The sequence below is a fragment of the Accipiter gentilis genome, chromosome 7 (genome assembly GCF_929443795.1).
Source record: "Accipiter gentilis chromosome 7, bAccGen1.1, whole genome shotgun sequence".
NCBI classification, from domain to species: Eukaryota; Metazoa; Chordata; class Aves; order Accipitriformes; family Accipitridae; genus Astur; species Astur gentilis.
In genome coordinates, this window is record NC_064886.1 from 15,746,414 (window position 1) to 15,772,452 (window position 26,039).

The 26,039-nt window shown below is 56.2% G+C and overlaps 2 protein-coding genes across 2 annotated transcripts in view; one reads left to right on the forward strand and one right to left on the reverse strand.

The window, feature by feature from the left end:
* The window catches only part of SVOP (SV2 related protein), a 263,464-nt gene that overhangs the window by 183,936 nt on the left and 53,489 nt on the right, over window positions 1-26,039 (forward strand). The window lies entirely within an intron of this gene.
* On the reverse strand, window positions 415-26,016 carry ACACB (acetyl-CoA carboxylase beta). Its single transcript, XM_049806509.1, has 53 exons — window positions 25,944-26,016; window positions 24,999-25,423; window positions 21,833-21,965; window positions 21,208-21,346; window positions 20,800-20,909; window positions 20,540-20,621; window positions 19,963-20,061; window positions 19,535-19,644; window positions 19,164-19,274; window positions 18,783-18,992; window positions 18,354-18,524; window positions 17,900-18,061; window positions 17,513-17,676; window positions 16,889-17,039; window positions 16,702-16,805; window positions 15,958-16,039; window positions 15,303-15,448; window positions 15,075-15,225; window positions 14,798-14,932; window positions 14,134-14,280; window positions 13,828-14,016; window positions 13,399-13,499; window positions 13,214-13,302; window positions 13,009-13,133; window positions 12,478-12,591; window positions 12,276-12,389; window positions 11,780-11,869; window positions 11,554-11,672; window positions 11,168-11,305; window positions 10,605-10,704; window positions 10,405-10,512; window positions 10,157-10,213; window positions 9,704-9,745; window positions 9,411-9,626; window positions 9,155-9,310; window positions 8,335-8,538; window positions 7,642-7,797; window positions 7,130-7,252; window positions 6,640-6,909; window positions 6,200-6,297; window positions 5,911-6,031; window positions 5,590-5,700; window positions 4,909-5,052; window positions 4,705-4,825; window positions 4,445-4,541; window positions 4,155-4,251; window positions 3,785-3,920; window positions 3,284-3,461; window positions 2,713-2,825; window positions 1,888-2,042; window positions 1,480-1,650; window positions 671-807; window positions 415-541 (listed from the first exon to the last, which is right to left on the reverse strand). The coding sequence occupies exons 2-53, from the start codon at window positions 25,412-25,414 to the stop codon at window positions 415-417; spliced, it is 7,140 nt and encodes a 2,379-aa protein (XP_049662466.1). The 5' UTR covers window positions 25,415-25,423; window positions 25,944-26,016.

Genomic DNA, 26,039 nt, shown 5'->3' on the forward strand with positions numbered 1-26,039 from the left:
CTTCCAGCTCCATCCAGTCTCACGAGACGTGTCTGACACTGGGGTTTGTTTTAAAGACTAAGGCCAGGGCTTGCAGCTAAAACAGAGTAAAATATTTTAGATTCTTTTTAAAACCAACTTCTGCACCAGTTTCAGACTCCAGACTTGGCTTAGGACTTGTTTATCTTCTGCCAAGCTGCCCCTCTAATGAACACCCCTAACACCAGAGAGAACTCTGCATGGATGGCAAGACCATCTTCATCTTAAAATACAAACACTGGCATCCTTTATTTAGGCACACAGGTAAGAGTCCAAGGCTTCAGTTCAAGGGCTGAAGAACCAGGTGAGGACGTGAGGTCTGGCATCTGAGCAGCGGCATGTCCTGGTGCCTCTCCTGCCCCGCGGCAACTGCCCTGCACGCCACCGGCCACTGGCTCAAGATAGGCCATCATTATCCACTGTTGACAGGAGATGGGCGACCTGGGCCTTCTGCGCACGGGTGATGTGCTGAGCCATCTGGATGATGCAGTCCATGGCCACCTCGGGGTTGGCTTGGACCAAGCTGCAAGGCAGATGGGAGAGGGCAACTGCCTTGGAGGCTGAAGGAAGAACCACCTCGTCTCCACCACCTGCTGTCCCCAACCCAGGGGACAACATTACCCTTTGCATCCCAGCTCCCACAACCACTTACCTCTGGATGTGCTTGAGCACGTAGTCCCGCTTCAAGTACTTGATGTTCTCCCGGATGGCCGACTGGGTGCCATCGTCCTCTTGCATGTGCTTCTCCAGCCACTCCACCACCACCTGGTTGTTGTCCCAGAGGTAGCCCTGGGGAGAGCAGCACCGTGAGGTGAGGATCCTGCTACCTGCACAGTCTGAGCCTCTCCTTTCTGCTGTGGCCTTGGGCTTTTTCCTCCCATGCCAAAACTAGGCAATGGGATTTTTCTTCTCAGTCCTACACATACAGCACAGCATGGCATAGCACACTCCCCTGCTCCCATGTAACAGCTACTGGGTAAAAGGTTCAGCCTGGAAATTGAAACTCAGGAAACCTTCATGGGCTGTTTAAAATGCAAAAAGTTAAAGTAAAACATCTTTCCTTTGCATGCCCTCATTTCCCACCTCAGCAAGCACAGGACTGACATGGCGATGTGTGTGTCATGGCACTTGCATTTGAGAGCAGCTCAAGTGCAAAGACCCCACATCTCATTTCTGCCCTGGGAAGCACTATCTGATTGTAGAAAATGTTTATTTGGGGACCACCTTGCTACCACTGAGCACCAGCATCCATCTGAGGTCACCCAATTTGAAGAGACAGCCCCAGCCTCAGGGCTGCTCGCCCACCCACCCTGGCACAGGCTGCAAAACAGTAATTCCCATCACACATTTAAACCCTCAGAGAGGCACCAATGAAATGGCTGAGTGATGGGAGAGCAGTGTGACAGCCCTTGGGACGCCTGTGGCCGCAGGGATGCCTCAGGAAGCCGGAGGTGGAGGTACCTTCGCAGCTCCTTCCGTCTCCATAAACCAGCGCCGCAGCATGGACTGGATGTGGATGTGGCTCAGCTCACTGTTCGCCTTCAGGACCTCCACCTTCACCACCTCCTCCAGCAGCAGCCGGCGCAGCCGCCAGTAGAGGAAGGAGCGGGCATTCTTCCACTCCAGGATGTCCTGCAGAAATGGGGACACAGCCCAGGTTTGCCTTTGCAGAAAGAAGAAGAGCTGATGTGCAGCAACTGCTCACTCACAGCTTGCAGCAGTGAATTTGAAGGCAGCTCTGCTGGGCAGGGCAGGAATGGCACATTGAGCTGCAGCCCAGACCCCCAGGAGGGGACTTTGCCTCCTGTTTTCGTGCTGCCACTGCAATACCCCCTGGCCAAGCCCCTTCCCACCGATGCCCTGGCTCACCATGATGACTCCTTTCTCCTGCATGCGGCCTGGTGTGTCGTGTAGGTCGGCGAAGTGCACGGCCACCTGGTAGTACATGGGCAGGAGGAGCTCCTCCCGGGCCTTGAGCTGCTTCTCCAGTTCCCTGCGCTGCGCCTCAGACAGCTCAGGGGTCCCTGCAGGACACACCATGCTGAGTAGCACACCCACCGCCCCTCATGGGGTCCACAGGCCACCGTGGGGCCTGGGCTCCGGGCTCCATCTGTGCTCCTACAGCAGCCACCTCTGGCACAAAACAGGGCACCCAGTGTCATGTCCCTTTGTTTTGCCCAGAGCCCAGCCACAGAAGGCCATGGTCCTGAAGGGGCTGCACTGTGTTCAGTGCCTGTTGCAAGAGAGGTGGGAGGTGACATTTGCAAGGACTTTGTGGGACCGTGTTTTAGCGGGGTAGAGGGGTGTGAGGACAAAGACCTCCCAACACAGCCCCACCATCCACTGCAGGCAGGAGCCGATCACAGGGTGAAGGGAGACCCAGTGCATTAAAGGCAGCCTCTGTGCAGATCTGTAATGACTATGTGTCATCTCATTAGGTACTGATTCAGCATGGCCATTGATATTCTTCATCTCAAAGCATGGGAAAAAAGTCCAGCACCATTTATGGACCCCGCAGGACAGGTGTTTTAAAGTACCACCACATCCACTTGGCAGGCTCCGCCATCAGAAAAGCCATAAAAAGTTTTCACAGAGGAACACTAAAGGATTTCCTGATGATTGCCACCATGGTGTTTGAGCCTCATGCTTTGACTTACTGCTACCAATGCCCACAAGCCAAAACACCTCCCTTACCCAGCTGCTCAGCAAGCTTGGCATAAACCGTATCAATCCTTCTCATGGTCTTCACCAAATCTTTCTTTCTGAACTTGATCTCCACTGTTCCTCCAGGCTCCAAAATGCCTCCCCTGGAAGGAAAGTTTGGTAAAGCAGGGACTGGTCTGCATGAGAGAATAAATCCTGGAACAAGAGGTCCAGGAAACTCTCTCTTCTAAGAATTAGGGAGAGACAAAACCTAAAAGGGTTTTGTTTCCAGTCTGGGATTCTTGTCTATTCTCCCACTCCTTACAGCTTGCATTAATTCAGGTTAGAGAAAAGGCCTCCTAACCCTCAGAACCATGTTTTACTCTCCCAGAGCCTTCGCTAGATGCAGGAGGCCATCCCTAAGGAGACACCTGCCACACTACTCTGTAAGAACCTTGGAACTTTTAGCTGATGGGTTTGATTAACTAAAGAGTAAAAAATACAAATCTCAAGCGACCGGAGGTCTCTGCCAGTGGGACTATGACTCTGCAGACCCCATGAGCCAGCTCTCATTTCTCCACACACAGGCTACAGAGGATGCACATGTGTTTTGGATGCTGACCTGCTCTCCCTGTCTGCGTAGAGCTCCACGTAGAGGGGGTTGATGGTGGAGTCGATGACCACCCAGGAGCCTCCCCGCAGCTCCGCGTGTGGTGGAATGTAGACTAGGACAGGCTGCTTAAAATCCCGGAGGCTATCGACAATGAAGGCGCCGAACTTCAGCATTTGGTCGTACATGTCTGAAAGCCAAAGGGACTCAGTGGCTGGGAACCCCGACTGCCGTGGGCCAGGCTATTGCCCCTTGCCTTCTCCTAGCTGCCCAAAGCCACCTTTCTCCATTGGAGAGACCAAACAAGCACCCCAAAACCAGCCCAGCAGGAAGCCACCAAGCCCTGGAACCTGGGTCCTGGCAATGCCCCATCACCTCCCCACCCCAATCCCACATCCTGGAGTGGTATGGGCAGGACCCTGGTAGGCTGGGTCATCCCAGGACCCCATGGGGTGGCAGGAGTGCTGGCTGTATGTCATTTCACGGGGATCTGGGCACCCCACGCACGGGTACCTTTCATGCCGCTGGAGAAGCCTCGCCAGTTGGCGAAGATCATCAGCGGGAGATGCTCCCGGTTGAAGTCCCGAATAGCCTGGGCCGTTTTAAAAGCAGAATCTGGAAACCAGACCTGCCCGGCCTGCTGGATTATCTGCAAAAGATGGCAGGCAACAGTGCTGAGACTGGTGCTGGTACTTCCTGGCACACCACGCTGGCAGGTTGGTGCCATGTGGTGTGCATGAGCTGGAAGAAAACAAACTGACCAAGAGCCCTTGATTTCACCAGTCTTTAAGGAAAATCAAGACATGCCAAAGGATTACACTAAGCTTTTTCCCTGCTCTCCCTTCCAGCCTCCTCCTGGCTGCACTAAGGTCTCCCCACACACCTTCGCCTCCGAGTCCGGGTTGGCAGGGTCCGCTGGTACTGTCACCTCCACGGTGCGGGTCTCAACAGCGATGACACCAACCGGGAGACCTCCCAGCCTGCAGTGAGGCAGGGTGGCCTCAGCAGAGGCCAGTTCCTCTCCATGCTGCACCCCAGCCCCAGCAGAAAGGTTCTTCCCATCACCATCCCAAAAGCAGTGCCATGGCCTGGGCTTGAGTGTGCTTGATTGTGCATGCAGCCTCCCCACATCACTCTCTGCCCCGGGGCTCCATCCCCTGCTCCCAGCCGTACCTCGCTCTGCCAACCACAACTGTCTGAGCCCACGGCCTCATGATCTCCAGGAAGCTGCCTTGGTCAAAGAAGCCACTCTGCCAGGTCCCCTTGAGAGCTGTAGAACACAGGAAAAAGTGGAGTGGCACAACAGTGAGCACTGAAGGGCTCCCTGTGCACCAACCCACAGCAAAAAGCAGCTTCTGCACCAGTACGAGGGGTCTGCACCTACAAGATGTTTGGGAGCGTTGCTGCTGAGGTCTCGGGTTGCCCTCACTTACTTGGATGGGGTCTCCCTGCCAGCATCCACCTGGGATCGTAGGGGACTTTAGAAGGGACAAAATCAATTTCTCTTTCAATGGGGTCACTTATGGCAGTGATGGGCACTGGGCTCCGGTTATCCTGCAAGAGAGAGCCCCGAAGGGCAGGTCACCAGCCAGGTATAGGGTAACACCCCACACCGCCATCCTGCAGCACCCTCCTACCTTGGGTATGTACGAGAGCCACTGCAGGATAGTGTAGACCCCCTCAAAGTCATCCGGGACGGTGACATGGGAAACACCGTTATTATGCATGATCTGCACGCCTCCCAGCTGGTTATTGGATGTGTAAACTTCACGTCCCAACACCTAGCCAGAATTATTAACAGGAACACAGATCAGTCTCTGCTAACACAGGAGTTGCTCCTCCTTACTCTGTTCAGTCAAACCTCTGTACAGGCACATCCCCTCTGGTTTGAGGTTGAATTTCCACCTCTGTCTACCAGGCTGATGTTAAAGCAAAGGGATCCTGCTTTAGACCAGTGCATCAGTTTAGCTAAGCAGGTCTCAAATCAGCTCAAACCAGTATGATTCTGCCCAGAGATGGGTCCTGCCCCTGGGACCGGAGCTGAACAGTCCCCATAGCAGCTCTGCCATCCCACCCTGCCCCAGGAGTGATGCATCATGAACTGGCCTCTAAAACAATACCAAATAGCTGCAGGGTGCCATTCCCTCAATTCTCAGTGAGATGAGCACAGTTGCAGTTCCCCTGCAACTCCTCCCAACAGGTCCCATGAGGTGATGTGCAGGGAACTGCCACATTTTCCATGGGACAGAGAAGGAGCCCACGCATGTAGTGGTGTGAGGGACAGTGCCAGGGGAGGACACACAGCTGGAGCACAGTACCTTATTGAGAGCCGTGACGCCAGTGAGGATGATGTGGGAATTCTCCACTTGGATGACGCGCTGGCCCAGCCTTACCAGGTACGCACCGATCCCGATGGCACGACAGGTCACCTGGGCAAACACACAAGGACACGTGAGGTTACTGGAGAGAAAGGGCTGCAGCACAGTCCGCGAGCACCAGGAGAATGATGCTCTGCAGGGGTCTGCACAGTCGGGTTGCACCAGGTTGCTTATTGCATCGTATTATTCCCCCCAGGGTGACCATAAAAGCAAGTAGGAGAGAGGTGAGGAGTGGAGCAGGGGAAGGTCCCACAGCTGTACCATGCTGATGGTCACTATTTCGTCGTAAGCACGAGAGGACTCCCCAGCGATGGTGCCGGCGGCTCTCAGGTTTTCCACCCCAAATCCATTGTCTTTCCCAATGATGTCCTTGAGGACATACCTGCAGGGAAAGCAGAGCCACGGTGGTGTGGGCAGAACAGAGGGAAGCACTCACTTTCGTGATGTGTTTAGCAGGATGCTGAGTCAGGACATGGGAGGTGCATCCTGGTGGGGATGTAGGGCAGGGCTTGGGGTGGCTCTGTGCACCCTGTGGAATAGCAGGGCTCACCTGGACTCGCCCCCTTCCTCCACGTGCTCACAGTGCACTGAGTTCATGGTGCTGATCCTCGTGTAGTCCTGGGGAGTCAGGTACAGGTACTTGAACCCCTGCAAATAAAGAGGAGGAGGATGATTTGTGGATCCCCCCCTCCATGCACACGCTCACGTGGGACACGGCCCCTCTCCAAACCCAACCCAAACCCACTCCGTACATCAACAGTGGCTCAGGGACCACGGCTGGACAAAGCAGCCATGCCAGCACTGGCACCTTTATCTCCACCCCACTGGGGAAAGTGAAGGGAACTGCCCCTGTGGCACTGGGTGCAGGTGTGTGCTCACTCCCCAGCATTGATCCCGCAGTTTTATGTCCCAGTTTAGCTCTGGTCCTTCCTTTCCCAAATAAGTCCTCTGTTCTTTGTTGTGATGGCAGGAGGGGAGGTGCCCACACACCTTGTAGGGGTCTGCAGGGTCCACCCAGGCCACCTGGAACGTGTGCTTTATCTCGTCGGCAAAGCCGATGCGGGCGCCGCTGTTGGCGGCAATGTAGATGCGGGGAATGCCTTCGGCCCGCGCCAGCTCAGAGGACCGCAAGAAGACCAGGTCCTCCTCTGGGCCAAAGGAGCCAATCTTGTGTGTGATGTCATTGCAAATGAGCACTATATCCCGGCCTTCTGGATACTCGGGGGTCTTGAGCTTCATTTTGAAAGCAACCATCCCCACCTGCCCAAAACAGCACAAGGTCGCAGGGCAGGCTCCTCCAGAGAAATGGGGTCAGAGCTGGTTACTGCATTAGCCGACAAATAGAAAGCTTGCTTGAGGAGCATCCCCTGGGCTTTAAACACAGCCAGAATGGGGAAACCAACAGCCATTCCCACGTGCCACAGCACAGCTTCCCTCCACCCCTCTTCTCTTGTCCCATTCCCCAATCATCCCCTGCTACCTCATTCCCTCCAGGGACCCTGTTCATCTGCACCAGGTGTCCCTGCGAGTCCAGCACCAGCTCAGTGTATGTCAGGACATCCTTGGGGTGCAGATCCGAGGAGCCCCACAGCTTGAAGAGAGCCTGCAGAGACACCGCACACAGGATGAGCTGAAAGCACTGGACTGCAGCAGCTCTGAGGCTATTGCCGAGCACAGACGCACACTCCTGCAGCAGGCTGGGACTTGGGGTGAGCAAAACTTCCTGTTAGAGCCCCCACGCTGCTGCAGACCTCCTTGCATGTGGCTTTCTGGTAAACATCCTCCATGAGTGCAACTATGGCAATTTGCAAGAGCTAGGAATCAGTTTAGAAACGCTTCATATAATCAAAAGTGTTGGGGCTTGGGCTCTTTTCTTCTTCTCATTTGCCAGCTCAGGGGAGAGGAGTCTTTTCCCCAGATGGGAGTATCTGGGGAGGGTGGGGAAGAAAACCAAACACCGTAATTTGGAGCCTCCTGCTCAGCCAGACTGACCTGCCTGATCATCTCTGGGAAGTCATACACATAGGTGGTGCCCAAGGACTGCGCCTGGAACCGCTTGGCCTGAAGCAGGTCCTTGGTGACGTAGGGAGTGTTGATCAGCATCCCGTGCTGCAGCCCTTGCTTGTCCCCATATGACTGAAGCATGATCTGGAGAGAAGGGCAGAGCATTGGCTGCCTTCCCTGGATGTGCAGGCGAGTCCTCTCTGCAATGCTAAGCTGCAAGAGCCCCGCACGGCTGGAGCACTGCTGAGCTTTGCCTGGCCAAGATGCTTGTGCCTGTGGCTCCACTCGACCAAACAACATGATTTTCCACCCCACTCTTTGCTATTGAGGGGACAGAGTGCAACACTGCTGTGCTGCAAGTACCAGTAACACCCTAACGCTGACCTTCACCTCCCAGACCAAAACCTGCCTGACTATGCACCAGCAACACCCCTGGGGCTCAACACCATTTTGGAGCAAAGCATCACCCCGAGGTGCCCAACTGGATGCAGCACAGAGGGGAGTGAAACCAGGCCAGCCCTGGGAATGCTCCTGTACAGTCCCAGGGGCTCTGGAACAGACCAGCATCGCAGGTGCATAAAGATTTTTGCAGAAACCACCCCAAAGTTTCTCTATAGCCGATAGCTGCTTAAGCAGTCATGGTTGGGTTCCCACTTGCAGCTGCTGCCTGCGGTTACTCACGCTGCCGGTGCTGGGATCCCTCACTTCCTTGTAGAGGCTGATATCCAGGTAGTAGCCAGACTCAGTGGCCAGGACAAGGCGGATGGGGATGGCAGTGGCAGTGGGCGTCAGGCGAATGTTGATCTTCACCTCAGCCTGCAGGACACGCAGCTTCCAGAGGCGGCTGCCGTAGCGCATCACCATGGACCGTACCGACTCCTCAATCTGAGTGTGGGACAGCACACAGATGGGTCCACGGCCCCAGGAACAGCACTGTCCTTGAGCACGCGATGCCAAGGCTAGAGCAGCCATGTTGCATCTCCACCCCAAACAGTCATTTCAGATTTGATTTGAGCAAGCCCCTTCCCTCTCTCCATGCCTCCATCCCTGGGGGCTGGTGCTGCCGTCCAACCTCCCCACTGGGGAGAGGGAAAGACGGTGCCCCACAGCCTCTTGAACAGACACAGCCCCACTCCTTCAGACCACACACTGCCTGGGGGAAGGGCCTGGTACTCAGCCTCGTGCCCTCCCATGAACTGCCTGCTTGTCCAAGTCTGTACAAAAATCCCTGATCATTGCAAATCATGAAATCTCAGCACCTCCCCAGAAAACAGCCCACAGTGAAGGTCTGACACAGAAATTAAGTTGCAGGAGCCTCTGGGGCTGCCAAATCCATCCGCCATCCAGGGTTGGGTGGGCACTGGATGGGACCAAGTCTGACAGCCAGCGTGGGGGGTGGTTTCCCCTCCATGCAGTGGTACCGAGCATGGGGGATGATGCAGCCTCCATCCCCAGATCAGCAACGTGCTGACAGCAGGAAGCAAGACACCAAGAAACACACCTTGGAGGGGTCCATGATGACTTTCGGAACAAAGTTGAGGAAGATGTGGTTGCAGTCAGTGCGGACGGCAGTTTTGCTGAAGGCCACCTCCAGCGCGTCCATTGCCTCCAGGAGCAGACGCTCACCCTCATTCTGCAGGTACTCGAAGGAAGCCTCCTGCAGCGCACTGGGCATCTCAGGGGCAGCCGGAGCAACCCCTGCACCTGAAATGTGCCCACCTCTACCCATACACCCAGGGGACCCGGTGGTGCCTTGCCTTGGTGATGAGATCCGAGTGGCGCACGATGGCGCGGATGAAGAAGCGGTAGTCAGTGGCCTCAGCGCCCGCCTGCACTTTGGCAGCCCCCAAGTAGAGATGCATTTTGTGGTTGGCACATGGAATGGCCGTCAGGTCAAAGTTGCGCATGCGGCTCAACTCCAGCTGGAAGGCAAGCGCTGGCTCCAGGTGCCGGTAGATGCGGTCCTCTGCAAACTGGTGCAGCATGGAGGGGTAAGTGAGCGGACAGTCAGGCAGTGCTGGATGGGTTCTGCTCTAACCGCGGCTCTTACCTCGTCCCTGGCTCTGAATGTGAAAAACTTCGGGAATTCTCTCTAGAGCAAAGGGGAGAGAGATCTCAATGTGAATAATCCTGGCATGCAGAGGATTTTTCCAATTTTCAGTGAATTCATTAAAAAGAAAAAATCTTGCAAGCTTCCTTCTCCCCCAAAGGGAAAAAAGCTTGGAGTAATCAACACCTTTTAAAGGCAACTTAAAGCTATGGAGTGGCCATGCAGGAACCATGTGTTACTGGAGACATTAGTGGCATAAAGGATAATACAGGAGATAAATCACTCATTGAATCCCTCATTAATTAATTCCCAGCTCCCGATGCACAGTAGGTACATCCATCATGTGACGCTATGTCTATAAGGTACTGAGAGATGTTTCTAGGTATTTTAGGGAGGTGGAAGCACAATGTGTTTAAAGTCACTCTGCCTGTCGGCAGCTCGGTTTGCACTCACCTGCTGGGCGATGAGAAACGTGATTCTTCGGAGACCACAGTTGACGAGGATGTTTTTCTACACAGAAACAGAAGGCTCCACCAGTCATGAGAGCTTAAACATCTTCAGTGAGGGAGCAAACAAAACCCAAGTGGCTGCCATGGGGTGCAACATTTTGGGAGCACTGCATGGGGATGAAGCAGTGCCTTGGGATATGGTGCCCTGGCTTGCAGGGTCCACAGAAAGGGGATCCAGCCCCAGAAACAGACCTTGGACTGGGCAAAGGCTCTGAAGATGGGCACCAGCTTCTCGTCTTCCATGTGGTCAGCCCAGCGGAGCGCGATGTTGAGGATATGGATCGGCTCCTCATGGACATTCTGGCAACAAAACTCCCCAGTCAACCCTGACCAGCAGCACCACTGCCATGCCAGCACCACCTGGGGGGGGACAGCAATGGCATCGTGCCCACCTTGGCATCCTCCTCCTCGTAGACACTGGCTCGTGCCTCACTGAAGAGCTCACTCTCCGAAGGCGAGTTGGCAAAGCACGAGATCACTTCATCAAAGTTCCTGCCCAAATGGTGGGGATGGGGTGACATGTCAGAACATTGTGCCCACCACCTGCCTGAAGGGCACAGCGCCAGGGACCTGCTGTGGCACAAATGCAGGTACCAGCGCAGCAGCCAGGGGCATGCACTGGCTCAGCCTGGCTCCACCAGCCCACAGCTAAGCCACAGCTCATGAAATACAGCTCTGAACACTGCTATGTTAATGTGCAGATGCTTAACCTGTGCCAGACAAGCTTCCCCCAGGCTCCACATGCCCCCAAAAGACATGTCATGACCGCACAAGTTAACTGTCTTACTGAAAATACCCAGCCCCAACCACCGGCTGCAGGAGGAACAGGAGCTGCCCTAAGTGCTGTCCAGCAGCTGCCAGCTTTGGCTCTTCCACCCCCTTTTTGCTCTCTAACGATTGCAGCGGCACTCAAAAGGCACATGCATGACCAGGCAGGTGTGTCCTGCACCCCTACCTTGTGAAGTCTTCAAATCTGTTGAAGGCCACCATAGCTCCCATCCGCTGGCTCAAAGGACAAAAGCCACTGTCCATGAAGAGCTCAGTGCTGTGCCTGGCCAGGTCAGGGTTGGAGATGCTGATGGGGACAGACATCCTGCATGGGGGAGCAAGGAAGCCATCAGCCATGAGTGGAGGCACCTCTCCTGGGTCCAACAGGGACCACGCAGATCCCACATGGGACCCTGACCCAGAGAGGGCTCATCTTGCTCCACTGGCAAAGGGAGAGCACGGTGGGCAGTTCCCTCTAAGGGTCTTGCATGGAGAAGATGATACAAGCCCAACAGCTTTGCAAAAAGGACCATGTGCAGGGGGAACAGGATGGGCGTGCAGAGGCCTCCATACCTGTTTGGGTGAGAGGAGGGCAGCACAAACTGGAACTCCACCAGGCAGGTGCCATCCGAGAGCTGCCGGTGCTGCAGGCTGTTCAGTTCGTAGGCAAGGTACCCGCGCCGCACGTACACCTGGGAAGGGGAGTGGCAGGAGGTACCACCATGACCCTGCCACCACCACACATATCCATGCCACCTGCCAGAGCTCATGTGCCCCCCATGACCCCCCCAGCCCTCACCTCCAGTGCCGCCATGCGCACCACCTGGTTGGTATGGTAGAAGAAGACGGGAAGCACGTCAAAGATGGTGGTTTCTGAGAGGATCAGTTTCTGAAAGAGAAAGGGAGAAAGCAAAATTTAGGGCAAGTATGAAGTGGGAACCCCTCGCCCCATCACAGGATGGGGGATGCACGTTCCAGAAGAGTCCCTCAATGTGGGGCTGGGCAGGACTGGCCACTGGGGTGCCATGGGACACCCAGTCCACCATGGGGACACTGCCAGACCCAGATGTGGATCCACATGTCAGTCCCCCACCAAATGGGGTGAGGAGCAGGGGATGGGGACTGGCAGAAACAGGGTGCACCCTCTCCTCTGGTCTGCACAGGCACAGACACTGCAGCAAGGCTTTGATTGCTTTTTTGGCTATTTTTAAGGCTAAGCCACTTGCAGCCAGACCTCCTCCACAAAGTCACCCGAAAGCCAAATTCCCTCTGTGGAAAACTGCGTGATTCCCAACCTTCAGGTTTTCAGGGCAGTACTCATGTCCGTACATGTTGATAGCGGAGAGGAAGATGGACTCCACCTGGTTGTACCGCAGCTCATAGGAGGGCAGGTGAGAGGCAATGAGCACCTGCAAGAGGAGAGGTGGCTGGGAGCACAGGGGACGGGGACAGGGATAGGGACAGGGATGCAGACAGCACAGCATGGCACTCACTGACCTGCCGGGCTCTCAGCGCCACTTTGGAGTGCTCGGTCTTGCTGAGCTGCGTCAGCTCACGGAGGATGGCCGTCAGCTCGTCCGTCAGCGTGGGGTCACGGCCACACAGCTGATCCTGCAATGCACGCACCACTATGGTTCGGCTGAGGGCCCTCGCTGTGGGGTGGCTTCACCCCACACCCCCAGCCCCACACAGGCAATAGGGACAAGACCCGAAGCACTAAAATGGGCAAAATGCTGCTCTTTGAACCAAGTGCAGCAATGCAATGCAATGCTACAGAGGGGAGATAAAGTCCCCCTAACAAGGCAGGAATGGACACCTGAATGCAAAATCCAAACCCTGGGAATGTATTAAACAGAAAAAAAGGGGTTTCTCAGCTGTCCGCCTGCTTTTAAGGGGAAAGCACAGGGCTGTGACAGCCACCCACAGCTGCGTCCCATCCTGCAACGATGCAGAGCTTGCCTCAGCTTATGGGCTTTTCCCTGCTGCCAGCCTTTACTTCTGGTGTTTTGGGGTGTGGGCTGTACTCACAATTAACATGGTCACCAGCAGGTTCTTCTGTGCCACCTGGGCATGAGAGAAGATGCTCTCCAGCACGGGGTTCATGTCAGGTTTGCACTGCTCCCGCAAGCTGATGACACACTTGTCATAGTGAGCTGCAGGGCAGAGCATGGTGAGCCCTGCAGACCCCCCAGAGAGTCCCACAGACCTCTCTGGAGAGCCCCCGAGCCCTCACCATGTTGGAACTGTGTCTCCACTTGCAGGTAGCGTCTTAGCAGGTCCAGCACCACTGCCTTCATGTAGCCCCCGATGCCGCTGCGGTACCTGAGGAGCACAGCGCCCAGCATGCTGCAAAGCTGGAGGGGGATGGTGGTGGACCGAGGATGGGGGAGGGGGTGTCACAGACAGTGCAGGGCTCACCTCTGCACCAGCTGCACCAAGCTCTGCGTGTTCATAAAGAAGACCTCCCGCTCAGCCTTCTTCTGCAGCGTGGCCGCGTGGGTGTCCAGCACATTGGCGATCTGCATGGAGAGGGCACAGGGTCCAGTGCAGCTTGGGGCCAGCATGGCTGCAGGGCTGCCAGCTCCCTGGCTTGCCTGGGGACAGTGCTGTTGTATGCAGAGCCTTTCGTTTGTTGTGGGGGGTTTTTTCCCCCAAGGTGAAAAATGCAAAGTGACAAATAAATACAAAAACGCAAGCATAAAAACACAAGCATAAACCCACGAATGTTTCCCTCGCTCATTTAATAACATCTCTTGGCAGGACAAATTCAGGCAGAAACTCCTAACTAGCTCTAGCTAGAAAGGAAGCGAAGGTCAAGCTGGGGAGTGCAGCCCCTGCACCACTCACCTGCTGGCTGGGGAAGCTGCAGAGCACAGAGGTGATGTTGCTGGCATACTGTGCCATCACTTTCCGGATCGACTTCTCCACGGACAGGGGGATTCTTCCCGAAATGCTTGTCATGATGTCCTGCAGCTCCAGGAGGGGCAGGGAGGGGTCCCGCAGGGTCTTCATCAGCTGTGCCACCCACTCCTTCACCTGCAGGGAGCAGAAGCTGGTGCTGCCTGCACCCACTGGCACTGCCTGTCTTGCCATCACAGCAACATGAGGCAATGGGGCAGGACACCTGGACCACCTTCGCCTCCCAGCACCCACCTTGTTGCTGAAGTAGGGCTCGGGCAGGCAGTACCCATTCATGACATTGTTAAGATTGTCCAACGCTTTGCGGAGAACCTGGTGCTGCTTCTCGCCAGTGATGGGAAGGGTCTGCTGGGCTGGGAGGCCCCCTGTGTATGGCTGTGCCTGGAGGGAGCAGAGAGAGGTGGGCTGGCCCTGGTCCTTGCTGACATGGGAAGGACCCCCACAAGAACTGCAGCTGCCCCAGAGAAACCGCACAACCCCTCCAGCATCTGCTTTTGGTTAGATACAGAGGAAGCACCTAACATTCAGCTTCATGTCTCTGCCAGTGCCCCAACATGTAAACAATGCAGAAAAATTGGAGATGTAGACAGAGTGCTATAGATACACAAAAAATTGCATGTAAGCTTCTGCACACTAAGTAAGCATGCATGGGATGCTTACGCAGAGCAACACCATGGCACGCAGAGCAGCCACTTGAGCCCCAGCGCAGCTGGCTAGGGGATGCAGCATGGCCATGTGAGTGCCACCCTGTGCCAGCGTGAGGACACATCCCTGCTGATGCCCCAGTCAGGGCAGCTCCTCCATATGTCCCCCAGTGAGTATCCCCGATGCCCTGCAGGATGCTGTTTGGGAGCAGACAGGAGGGAACAGCAGCATGGCCAGCCCCCAGCAGACTCACGGGTTTCACTTTGGTGGGATCATCCAGCTCAAGCCGGGCTATGACACAGCCCGCCTCCAGCAGCGCGCCCGGCCGCTTGATGTAGTGCACTTGCCCAGCCTCCTCCACCGCCAGCGTCATGATGATCTTCATCACCTGGGCGAGGATGGGTGAAACAGTCACCGAGCAAGCAGCACCCGCACACTGCAGAGCGCCTCAAGCGTTGTTGGGTTTCATTTTTGCCATCCACCAGCACTGCAGGAACAGAGGCCCTCCAAGACTCTTCTGCAAAACTCACCTCGATCTCCGCAACAACATTCCCCTCAGCCACGTGGCCACCGTCCTCCACCCTGTACTGCAGCAGCTTCCCTGCGGAGGGTGAACGCAGCACCGTCGGGTCCTTCTCCTTCTCAAAGTCGCATGTTTTGTTGCCGATGGTGATGCGGTATCTTAAGTAGAGGGAAAGGTCTCACCAACCGGCTGCCGTTCAGCGGGGAGGGCCAGTGGGGGCCCAGTGAAGAAGTACCTGTCAATCTCCTCCTTCATGTAGGTGGTGTAGCTGTTGCCATCATAGGAGAGCAGCAGCCCGCCGTCGTTCAGCCGGTGCACATCTATCTCTATGTGAGTGTGGTTCATGATGATGACGTACGTCGTCAGGGACTGGCGGGCAACCTGTGGGCAGCAGCCAGGGAGAGGCCTCAGTGCAACCCCCTGAAATGTGTGCAACAGCCTTGGGGGTATGGTGGGGGGTGAGGAACATCTCCCCATGCTTGTTGCAAGGGTCAGTGCAGGAGCAGCATGCTGCCATGGGAAGGGGCTGTGCTGGGGAGGGCAGGAGGCAGAAACCTCAGGCTGCACCAAAGAGCTGGTTCAACTCGCAGCCTGGAGCTCAGTTAACTCACGGCTCACCTGCTGCTTTCATTGCAAGTAGGGAGTTTTTGCACGAAGTTCAATTGGGTTTAAAAGCAAGAAAAGGAGATACTTTATTAAACTTGGGGCAAAAGGATGTATGAAAATGTCTGTCTAGTTAAAATGAGGTTATTAACCTCATTTTTATGTTGCACATTTTTAAAGGACAACCTTGTATTTATTGCATCTTTTGCCTTCAGGACAGGAGCACACGTCCCTGTCCCCGTGAGAAGTGCCATGGCCAGTTTGGGAGAGCACGGCCCAGCCCTCACCTGGAGAACATACTTCATGCCCTCATAGATGAGCTCCACGTTGACGATGTTCAGCAAGGAGGCTGCTGGCAGCACCTGCCCCCTGAAACACAAGGGATGGGTCTGGCACCACAAGTATTGCTTGCCTTGCATGCCAGCGAGGAGCCAAGTGTGCAAGATGTCAGCGGTGCTGCTGGCGTCAGGCCATGCGGCCTCTGAGCTGACTGCAGGAGGGTGTGAAGGTGACCGGAGGGAACAAGCATCTGCTTTAAATGACCTACATGAGCACCTTGTAAAAAAATGCATCAGGAGGCAGGCCAGACACCAGCAAAACATGTTCAGATAAAGACGCGGGGGAGAGCCCCGGGCGTCTTCCAAGGCCAGAGGAATAACCTTGACATTCAAGTGCAAAAACAAAAGCAAGCTGCGTTCAGCCAAGCCACTTTCCCTTGAAAGACATTTTCCCAAACATGTGAAACTTTTTCCCCTCTCCAGACAAAGTGATAGCTGAGAAGCCAGAGCTGTGAGTCACAGCAGGTACCCTTTTTCCCAGGCTGTTGCAGTGCCACAGGCACTGCCTCCAGATTTGCAAAGCTTTTGCAGCAAAAGGGGGAAGGAAGATGGCCCAGAGAGAGAAAAACTCAGGCCTCCATGATTGCAGGAGCCACATGGGCTGCCAGGAACAGCCCTTTAGGACATGCAATGCCTGTAACCCCTGTGCCCATGGCATGGCCGAGTCCCCGTGAGGCAGCCCCCACTCCGTACCTCTCCAGCGAGTGCAGGAACTCGCTCATGCACGTTCTGAAGGCGGCATCCGCGACGTTCAGGGCACCGCAGATGACACCCAGCATTGTGTCTGGCTTCTCTGCCTGGGGGGGTGGGCAAAAATAACAGGGTTTGGGTCTTACACCAGAAGGGGAGCGGTGACCCCAGGGTGGCCAGTCTCCCCCACCTGCACTTTCTCGGCGATCAGATGGTCCAGCCAACCAGTGTCTATTTCATTGTTCTGGAACCTCTCTGTCTCCAGCAGCTTAATCAGATACTCTACTGTGGTCCGGAAATCCCCACGGATAGACAGCTCTTTCAGGGCAACCACCATGTTCCTTTTAGGGAGCAAAACCCTCCATTAATGACCGATGAGGTGGTGCTTGGCTTTCAGCAGAGAAAACTGGGAACCACAGAGACCAGAGTGATGAGTTCCCGAGCCCTGGGCGCCCTCATGCCTGGATGAAACAGCCCCACAGTCAGCACTGACTTAATGAAACACTTAAATACCCAAGACAGACTCATTAAATTTTGCTCAATTACTGAATGCCCATTGCTGTTCAGTGGCACTAAGCATGTGCTTAGCAGATCACTACAATGTGCCTTTAAGGATCACATTGATAAACTGGGGCCGTAGCACCACCACAGTCCAAAAACTTTGGCTTTGGCCAGTCTCTGCAGCACAAACAATCTGCTCAGCACAGTGGCACCATTCTGGTTATCTAGGATAAATGCCACTTTTTCCAGCTCATGCATCAATTGCGAATCTTCCCGGGGACACCTGCTCTCCACACCAACCCACTGGACTCACGAGATGGCTTCCTCCCGGTTCTCTCCCCACGAGAAGCAGTGCCCAAACTGCGAATCGGCGAATTCGTGCAGCCCCCCAGCCGCCGCCACACTGAAGTACCCCCAAACGTTCTTGCTGCTGCGGAAGTTCAGCTCCTGCACTGTCCCCGAGCTGGGCTTGAAACCCTGGGTGAAGACAGAGCAGAAGACATGGAGAAACCAGGTTTGAGACTCATGCAGAGTAAACAGGGAAGGGGAATCCCTGTGCCATTTATCAGTCTGCACGCGGATCTCACCGATCCCATGGCTTCAATGCCCATGAACATTGTCCAGCTGAGGAGGACTGTGCCCCGTACAACCCTGTCCCCACATGCAGGGCCAGTGCACTAGAGTCCATCTCCCGGCTCACCTCCTCGGGGTTCTCACTGGTGATCCGGGCAGCAATGACGTGGCCCCTAGGCACGGGGGTGTTGGTGGGGCTGTGGAAGCAGATGGGTGTATCGCCCCAGGGGCTCTCCCCATACAGCACCCGGATGTCTTTTATCCTGTGCAAGGGGATGCCCATTGCAATCTGCATGAGAAATGAGGACTTCAGTTGCCAGAACAAGACTTAGCATCAAAATTACAACTGGGAGACATCGACAGGTAGTCTGAATGAAGAGCAAGGGGAAGAGGCATCATGCTGCAGGCAGCTGCTCCCAGCAGAAGCGAAGGAGGAATGCTACATTGCTTCCGCCTGCACCCTACATGCTGTTATGTGGGGCAGCTTCCCTCTGCCAGGCTCCAGCCTAGCACTTCTCCCTAAATTACAAAATTGCTTCACCTAACACACCTCGCAAAGTCACCTGTGTGCACTCAGGTACCTGCAGCTGGGCAGCAGGGAGGTTGACATCCGCGATCATCTCTGTGCAAGGGTGCTCCACCTGCAGGCGCGGGTTTAGCTCAAGGAAGTGGAAGCTCCCATCCTTGCTGTAGAGGTACTCAACGGTGCCCGTGCTCACGTAGCCAACCGTCTGGGCCAGGCGGACCGCGCACTGCAGGAGAGGGCGAAATCACCATGGAGAGTAATGACCCTCTGTTCACTGCAGCAGAGTCAGGGTCTCCCAAGCAAAATGGCAGCAGTTTCCTTGCATGGACCCAAGAAGACAAGCAGGGCTGGGGGTCCCCTCTCAGACTGTGGGGTCCCTCCCTTCCTTAGAAGCTTCAGGTGCCAAAACCCACAATAAACCCAGCAAGGATCAAACCAGTTTCTCACTAAAACTTTGTACTGTCCTAAGACCAGGGCCACCCACCTGCTCCATCACCTCGGTGACAGAGGGTGCCGCAATGGTGGTGGGTGCCTCCTCGATGATCTTCTGGTGCCGGCGCTGGATGGAACAGTCACGGCCAAAGAGGGAGATGGCATTGCCATACTCATCAGCCAGCACCTGCACCTCCAGGTGCCGCGCGTGCTGCGCCAACTTCATCAGGAAGACAGGGGACCCAGGTGCTTCTGCCTGCACCTGCGGTGAGGGAGAGGGTCATGCTCTGGCATCACCCCCCAAATTCATCCCAGGACGGAAGCAGATCCTGTGGCGAGCCCAGGTGGGAAGCACAAGATGCCTAGAGTGTGAGCAGGACCCTGCTGCATGCCCCAAGATGGGATGATGATGGGGGCTCTGGGCACTTCTCACCTGCCGGAAGCAGGTGCCAAATTCCTCCGCTGCCTCCACTTTTCGGATGCCTTTGCCCCCACCTCCTTCTGCTGCCTTGATCATCAGTGGGTAGCCAATCCTCTTGGCCACCTGAGGGGGGACAAGGACTGGGGTCACTGAAGTGCTCTGGACCCCAACCCATCACCCCCACAGTCCCCGCTGCCCCAGCCCCATGCATCCCCAAGCAGGATTGCCCGAAGCCGCATCCATGCAGAGGGATGAACTGCTGCTGAAACATCCTTGCATTGCTGTCACACGTGCTGGGAGGCCAAAAGGCCCAGGGCATGCAAGCTCTGAACAGAAATAATGGTGGATGGGAGACAAGCAGCTGCCCGTGGGCTCAGCTTTACCTCCAGGCCTTCCTCCACGTCCTTCACACAGCCCTGTTTGTACGTCTCGAGGGGGATGCTGATCATCTGCCGATGCTTCTGGTCCTCCTCGGACCACTGGGCCACCAGACCTGTGGGCACAGCCAAGGCTACAGTCACCACCAGGGTGGAATGGCTGGGGTAGCATGCTGGCTGTGCCCAGGGAGCCGAGGACCCCCATGTTGGCACATGCTATTTCCCCTGTTTCCAGGCACCCCCATCTCCAAACACCCCTGAGCCTGAACCAGCAGCTGCTCAGCTGCAGCGCAGTCCCCGATATCTGGAGCCATTCTGCAGCCAGATGGGCCAGGGACCCCAACCCTGGCGCTTGCTTTGGGGGAGAAGGAGGGCAGGGAGGAGAGAAATGGGGGAGCAGGGAGGGTGTGCAGGGCTGGGGAGGAGTCTCTTACCACTCCCGCTCCACGGCAGCGTGGGGATCTGGACCGTCTGAGCCACAATGGTGGAGGCGACTTTGTCCCCCAGTGCCCACATGGCATTGCGGGGGGGACCTTCGAACAGGAAGGGAAGGGGTGAGCTGGGCCAGCCTTGCCAGCCAGCCTGTCCCCATCACACGGATGCTGCAGAAAGCTGCTCCCCACTGAGCTTGCACCATCAGCCCTTCTGCAAAGAGTAGGGACGTGGGTAACACCCCCAAACCCACTGCCCGGTTCAGGATGGAGCTTGATCCTTCTCCAAGTGGGTGCCTGGGCTGTCCTCTGGCTGGGCAGACTACAAGGTCTGGTCCCACTCAACGTTCCTCCATAAATGCTGCATCATCGTAAGCGTTACAGGGAAAACCCAGAAAACAGCAGGATTCCTGGGACAGTTCCAGGAAGCTGGCCTGAGGACTGCCACACCACAGGGTGGACGTGCCAGACACACGAAACGGGCTTTGACCAGCAGTGTCCCTAAGGAGCAAGCGTGCACACACACACTAGCCCAATGCCCACTGCTCCCGCTGGCACAGGGAAGGCAGCGAGACCTTACCTAGGAAAGCTATCCCATTTTTCTGCAGCAGCTCTGGCAGCTTGGGGTTTTCTGAGGCATGTCCCCAGCCAGCCCACACCGCCTGGCACAAGAGAAGGAGCAGTGTGAGCTGTTACCTCCCTGTGCTGGCATCCTCCCATCACCCACAGCATCATGCCTGCCTCCTCTGCACAGAGGGATGTCACCCCATTTCTGAGTGCCCCTTCGTCCCCACCTGCTTCCCTCGACAAAGAGATGGGAGGCCCGCGAGTGGCTGCTACCTGGACCGGGATCCGTTTGGAAATGTCCACGATCAGCTCCACGTTGGCGTAGTTGTTGTTGTTGGCCCCCCCGGGGACAGGCACGTAGTGATCTGCCATTTTGATGTACTCTGAAAGACAGCACATGGCAGCAGTGGGAGCCAGTCCCCTGAGCCACATCTCACTTGCATGGTGCGCCTTGCACCTTCTCCCCAAATTCTCCATCCTGGGGAGGTTAGGGGGTGGGTGGGGTGGGGTGGACGGGAATTATTTACTCCTGGATCTGGCTGCACAGGAGGAAAGTGTGTGACACTGGGCTGTGCAGAGCCCCCCATGGTACCCAGCAGCAGTGCAGAGAGAAGGAAAGGGCTGCTCTGGCTCAGCCCCAGGGCGGGGAACATCTCTCACTGGGATGCTTTTAGGAATTACCTGCATTAGCCTTGAGGTCTTCAGGGGTCACCATGACCACGAAACGAATGGCACGCTCGTTTCGGAACATCTCGTAGGCCCACCGGCGGATGGAGCGCATGCACTTCACAGCAGCAATGCCATTGTTGGCGATGAGGACCTGGTGGGACGGGGAAGCAGGGTGTCTGGCTGAAACCTCTCCTTGCTGCTGGGGCATGGGGCTGGGCACATGACCCCGAGGGATGGCAGCATGGAGGTGAGGGCTGGGCACAGGTGGTGAGCAAAGCAGGGCAGCTGTGCTAACATGGGCACTTTGCAACAGCCAGTTGTACATGCTGGTGGAGCAGGAGGCTCCTTAACAGCAGCTTTGGTGCCTGGCACTGGGGCTAACAAAGGACAGGACTTTGGCCTTCATTTGTGCCAGCCATGCAAAGCTGCTGCAAGCAGTTGCCATGCAAGGGCAGCATTGGGAGGGTTTCCAGCCCATGAGGGTGGGTGAAGCTGGGGGATGAACAGCTCTGGGCTGCCCCAGGCTGCCATTGGTCTGAGCCTGGTGGGCACAGGAGTCTTAGGCAACACTCGAGGATGCTGCCATGAAAAGCAACGTCCCACCACCCAGGCAAAGGCAGGGGAGCACGGGAAAGACCTTCTCGATGACACGGTTGCCCCCGAAGCGGGTGACGAACTCTGCCGGTGAAGCGACAGTGAAGTCCCGTTGCAGATCCATTTTCCTGTGCTCACGGCCCCTCTTCGCCAGGTGCAGCCCGGACATGCTAGGCCTGCGGCAGGATGTGATGGCCGTCAGCAAGCCTGCAGTTGCACGAGCAAACCTTTGCCAGGCACGACTCGTGCCACTGCCGGATCTGGCTTCCCTGGAGGTTGGATCTGCAGAGAGCCCAGCAGCCTGCAGCAGCGGGCACTGGAGACCAGACTGTGTCCCCGCCACAGTTTCTTCCAAGGAAAGCAATAAAACCCTTCACCCTGCTGACACACACAGGGAACATTGGGATTCACCTTCCTCACTACCAGATACCTGTCATGCATTGGGATCTCTCCAGGGACATTTAACACGCGCTGTAACACCGCAGAGGAAAAGTACTTTTGACTGAGTTATATGGGGCAAGCAATTTGGGGCGAACAGAGGTTCCACAAACAGCCCCCCTGCCCTGCTAGGATCGTTACACACACAAATGCCCCTTTGCAGCAGTCGAAGTCTGCTGCAAAGCCCCTGCAGCTCCTGGTTCACACCAAGTCCCATTGCAGAGGTGTATCTATCACCCACATCCCTGGACGAAGCCTGGAGCAGCCCGGCTGGGTGGTAGGAACACATACAGGGGATGGCACAGAGCATCCCTTCCCCAGCATCTGTGCAAGGCAAGCAGGATTGCTGCCTCTAAATCCCATGGCATGAGCACAAGGTCTCTGAGGGGTGCGGCTGGAGGTGCCCCTACAAGACCACCTCAAGCTGCACGAGGGGTCACCTAAGGGGGAGCAAAGAGCAGGCAGCGCTGTGCAAGAAACCTTGCAAAGAGCAGGATGCACCACTCCCAGCAGCTGCCTTGGGAATTTGCTCTTGCACAACCTGCAACAGCAGCAGCCGCAGCTCCTTGCCAGATCAGGCTCCATCCTGCCCGCACTGCCTGCTCCACAACCTCAAAACACCTTCCCAAGCTCACCACACTGCTGGCCAGAGTCACCCTTACCATGTTTTTCCACTGAAGGCACTTCCATGCCCTCCAGAGTCTATTCCCTGTTTCACAGGCCATCATGCATCCCCAAAGCTGGCAGGTCAGAGTGGGCTGCGCTGGCAGCAGGATGGCCGGGCCAGCCCCTCCACAGGGTTCCAACCCCAGCAGCACTATCAGGCAGCCCTCACGCCTCCCATCTCCTGGCACGGTGGCAGCGGGCACAGGAGGCTCTGGCAGTGCCGGCAGCCCATCACGGGCAGGCAGGGACCTCCCTGGCTGCCAGGCTCATGCCTTCCTGCAGCTCTGCCCAGAGTTTTAAGCAACTTTCTATTTTAATTAGCAGATTCACCTTGCCCTCTCATAACTCAGCCAGATTTTGAACTGTTGATTGTTATTCCATGGATGAGCTATAAATAAGCAAAGGAAGAAGGACCCCCCAAATGAGCAGATATCACACGAGTAGCACTTGGCATATTTATTTTAAGGGGAAATGTGTCAAAACCCCCTAGGAGGTTGGGAAGTGTCCCAATCTCTCCATGCACTCAGGGTATTTTTCCAAGTAGCTGGAGCACTGCAGCACCCAGCAGTGCTGGGTTTATCGCACTCTGGCACATCCCCCGTGCTGCTCAGCAGCTCTGCTGCTCTCCCAGGGCCAGCCGCACTGCCCACCTCCCTCCACAACCCTGAACTCCACCACGAAGCCTGTGCCAGCACACCCATCCCATCCTGCAAACTGCACCAACCACGTCTACAACATGACTCAGGCAGCCACATAAGGAAACTCCAAGCCCAGATGAGCAGCAGCGATTTCCCACCAGCAGCACGGTGCATGAAACTGCCCAAAACCCCAGCTAGGCAAGAAGACACTGCTGGGCTGTCAAGTTTCATAACATGTCCCCATAGCCAAAGGTCTTTTATTTTTAACCTGGAGCAGAGCAGCCAGGAGGAGCTAGGCAGCTGCGCTTTGTTTCCAGTTATTTATAATGGCTGTCAGCTGTGCTCGCATGGGAAGCTGCTCTGCACAAGCCAGCAGGCAGCACCGAGCTGCCCCACAGCCCTGCCAGCGCTGGGCAAAAGGCACTGTGAAGCTACCCACAGAACAAAGCTCATCCACTTTTATCAACTCATCGCAAAACGAACTACCGAAGAGCTACTTTTCTGCCTTGAATAATTTATCTGCAATAGTTGCAAGGGCAGAGGAAGGGCAGGAGCAGCTCAGGAACACTCCACATACCCCACTCCTCCCAGGATGCTCTGTTTCCCCATGTGCAATAGCAGGAGCGTGTAAACATCCCCCGCCATAGCAGAAGGAAAGTACAGGTGGCAGCAGGAGCAGGTTCCAGCCCTGGGGGCAGAAGGCAACATTTGCACATGCAGGTGCCCTGTCAAAAGGCTCAGCTCCACTTACGGGTTTACACACATGCCATGAAATGCCTCCAGCAATGGTCATGCACAAAATGTGCACCCAGAAGAACAGCGAGTGCAGGGAAAACACCAGCAGCACCCACTGCTGCCCATCCGCACGCTCACCACCACAAGCAACCCCAATCTTGTCTTGTCACACAAGAAAATCCCTGTTCCCTGATCTACCCCTCTACTGTGCCAACCACAGCCGCAGCCTGTGCCTGTGTGCATCAGCACAGCCTTTCCCAGCACCAGGAGGTAGTGCAAGGACAGAGAGAAGCAGCAAAATGAGAGGAAGCTGTGAGAAAACAGAAACAATTGGGCAATTTGGCTGCAGCTCTGGGGATTGCGTTTGAAGGAGTGCCGTGCACACTAACAGCACTTTCCACCCTGTTCTTTGACATCCAAAATCACTGTAACGGAGCAACCCCTGCCCCAGTCCTTGCTGCAGTTGTGCATGTGGCACTGCTGTCACACAGAGCACTTGGGCGTGTCTGCTCCTCCTGGTGTGCTGCCATTAACCTTATTATCAGGGGTTTTCATGCAGCACCTAGCCCAAAGAGGCAGGACAGGGGCATCAGTTTGGGGCTTCGAGAAACACGCACATGCACCCCAATTTTAGCAACAGGGTCCCTGAGAAATGCACCCACAACAAGTTATATGCCCACCCCAAATGGGGCATCTTTGGACCACCACTGCTCCCGACCCCACGTGTCATACCTCATGCCGGCAGCGGGCTCCAGCAAGGTGGTCACAGCAGGGGTCTCGGTGTCGGTGCCTCCCGCCCCGGCCAGGCTGCACCGTCTGCCCACCCTAAAAGCTGCAGCCACCAGCTCGTCATCGGAGGAGTTGTCCTCGAAGGAGCCCAGCACAAATTTGGCCAGGGCCGGCCGGCGGAGAGCGGCAGGGTTGTACACCACGATCTGCTCCTGGTCCCCTGCCGCAGCCTTGCTGGCCCGCGGTGGTGGGTTGGGGGCCGGGGGGCTTGCCCGTGCTGGTGGCTTGGCTTTGCTGGGAGCAGCCAGCTGCTCTGCTGGGGTCTGCTCCGGCTTCTCCTCCTCCCTGGGCTGAGGGCTGGACATTTTGGCCCAGATGAGCCACACCAGCACCTGCAAGAACAGGGCAGCCAGCAGCATTCACCTGCCCTGGGGAGAGGCACAGAAACACTCTGTCAGGGAGGACACCAATCAGCCAGTCTGGGGTCACGGGAGCTGCCCCCGAAAACACCAAGGCCTCTTCCCCACTACACCCCACACAGCAGCCCCCCACAACACCCAGCCAGACCCCCCTCCAGCTCAGTCAGGCCACCTGAAGGCTCAGCTGGAGCTATTTTTACTGCCCAAAACAGGAGCAGCTTGGAGCGGGGGGGGCGGGGACAGGACGGGACACACAGACACACATACAGAGCTCTGCTCTGCCTTCACATGGCACCAAGGGGGCTGAAATGGCCCCTCGCCTCCCCAGCTCCTCACAGCATCCTAAGGATAGCAGTGAGGCTGCCCCGCCAACCACTGCCCCAGCTCCTCACAGATCAGGGGGCCCTTAAACCAAAACCCCAAATCTCTACAGGCAGTAAAAGCCACAGGTGGTCGTGAGGGAAAACCACCACAGCCCTGCCACGCTCCCCTCAGCCCAGGCCCCTTCCTGAGGGAAAGGGCCACTCACCATAGGTGCCGAGCTCCGTGGGTTCCCCCCTCTCTCCACCCCGGCAGGGACAAACGCCGGCTGCGCCTGCCCGTACCGCGACTCCTGGTCACGCTT

Bases quoted from the DNA above. Each gene is read 5' to 3' on its own strand.
- ACACB (XM_049806509.1), bottom strand. From the start codon at position 25,414: ATGCTGCTGGCTGCCCTGTTCTTGCAGGTGCTGGTGTGGCTCATCTGG. The intron at 19,645-19,962 runs GTAAGAGACTCC...CTGTGCCCACAG, and splicing joins GCTGCCGTGGAGCGGGAGTG to GTCTGGTGGCCCAGTGGTCC. The intron at 7,253-7,641 runs GTCAGTCTGGCT...GTGTCTCTGCAG, and splicing joins TCCCAGAGATGATCAGGCAG to GCTCTCTTCAAGCTGTGGGG.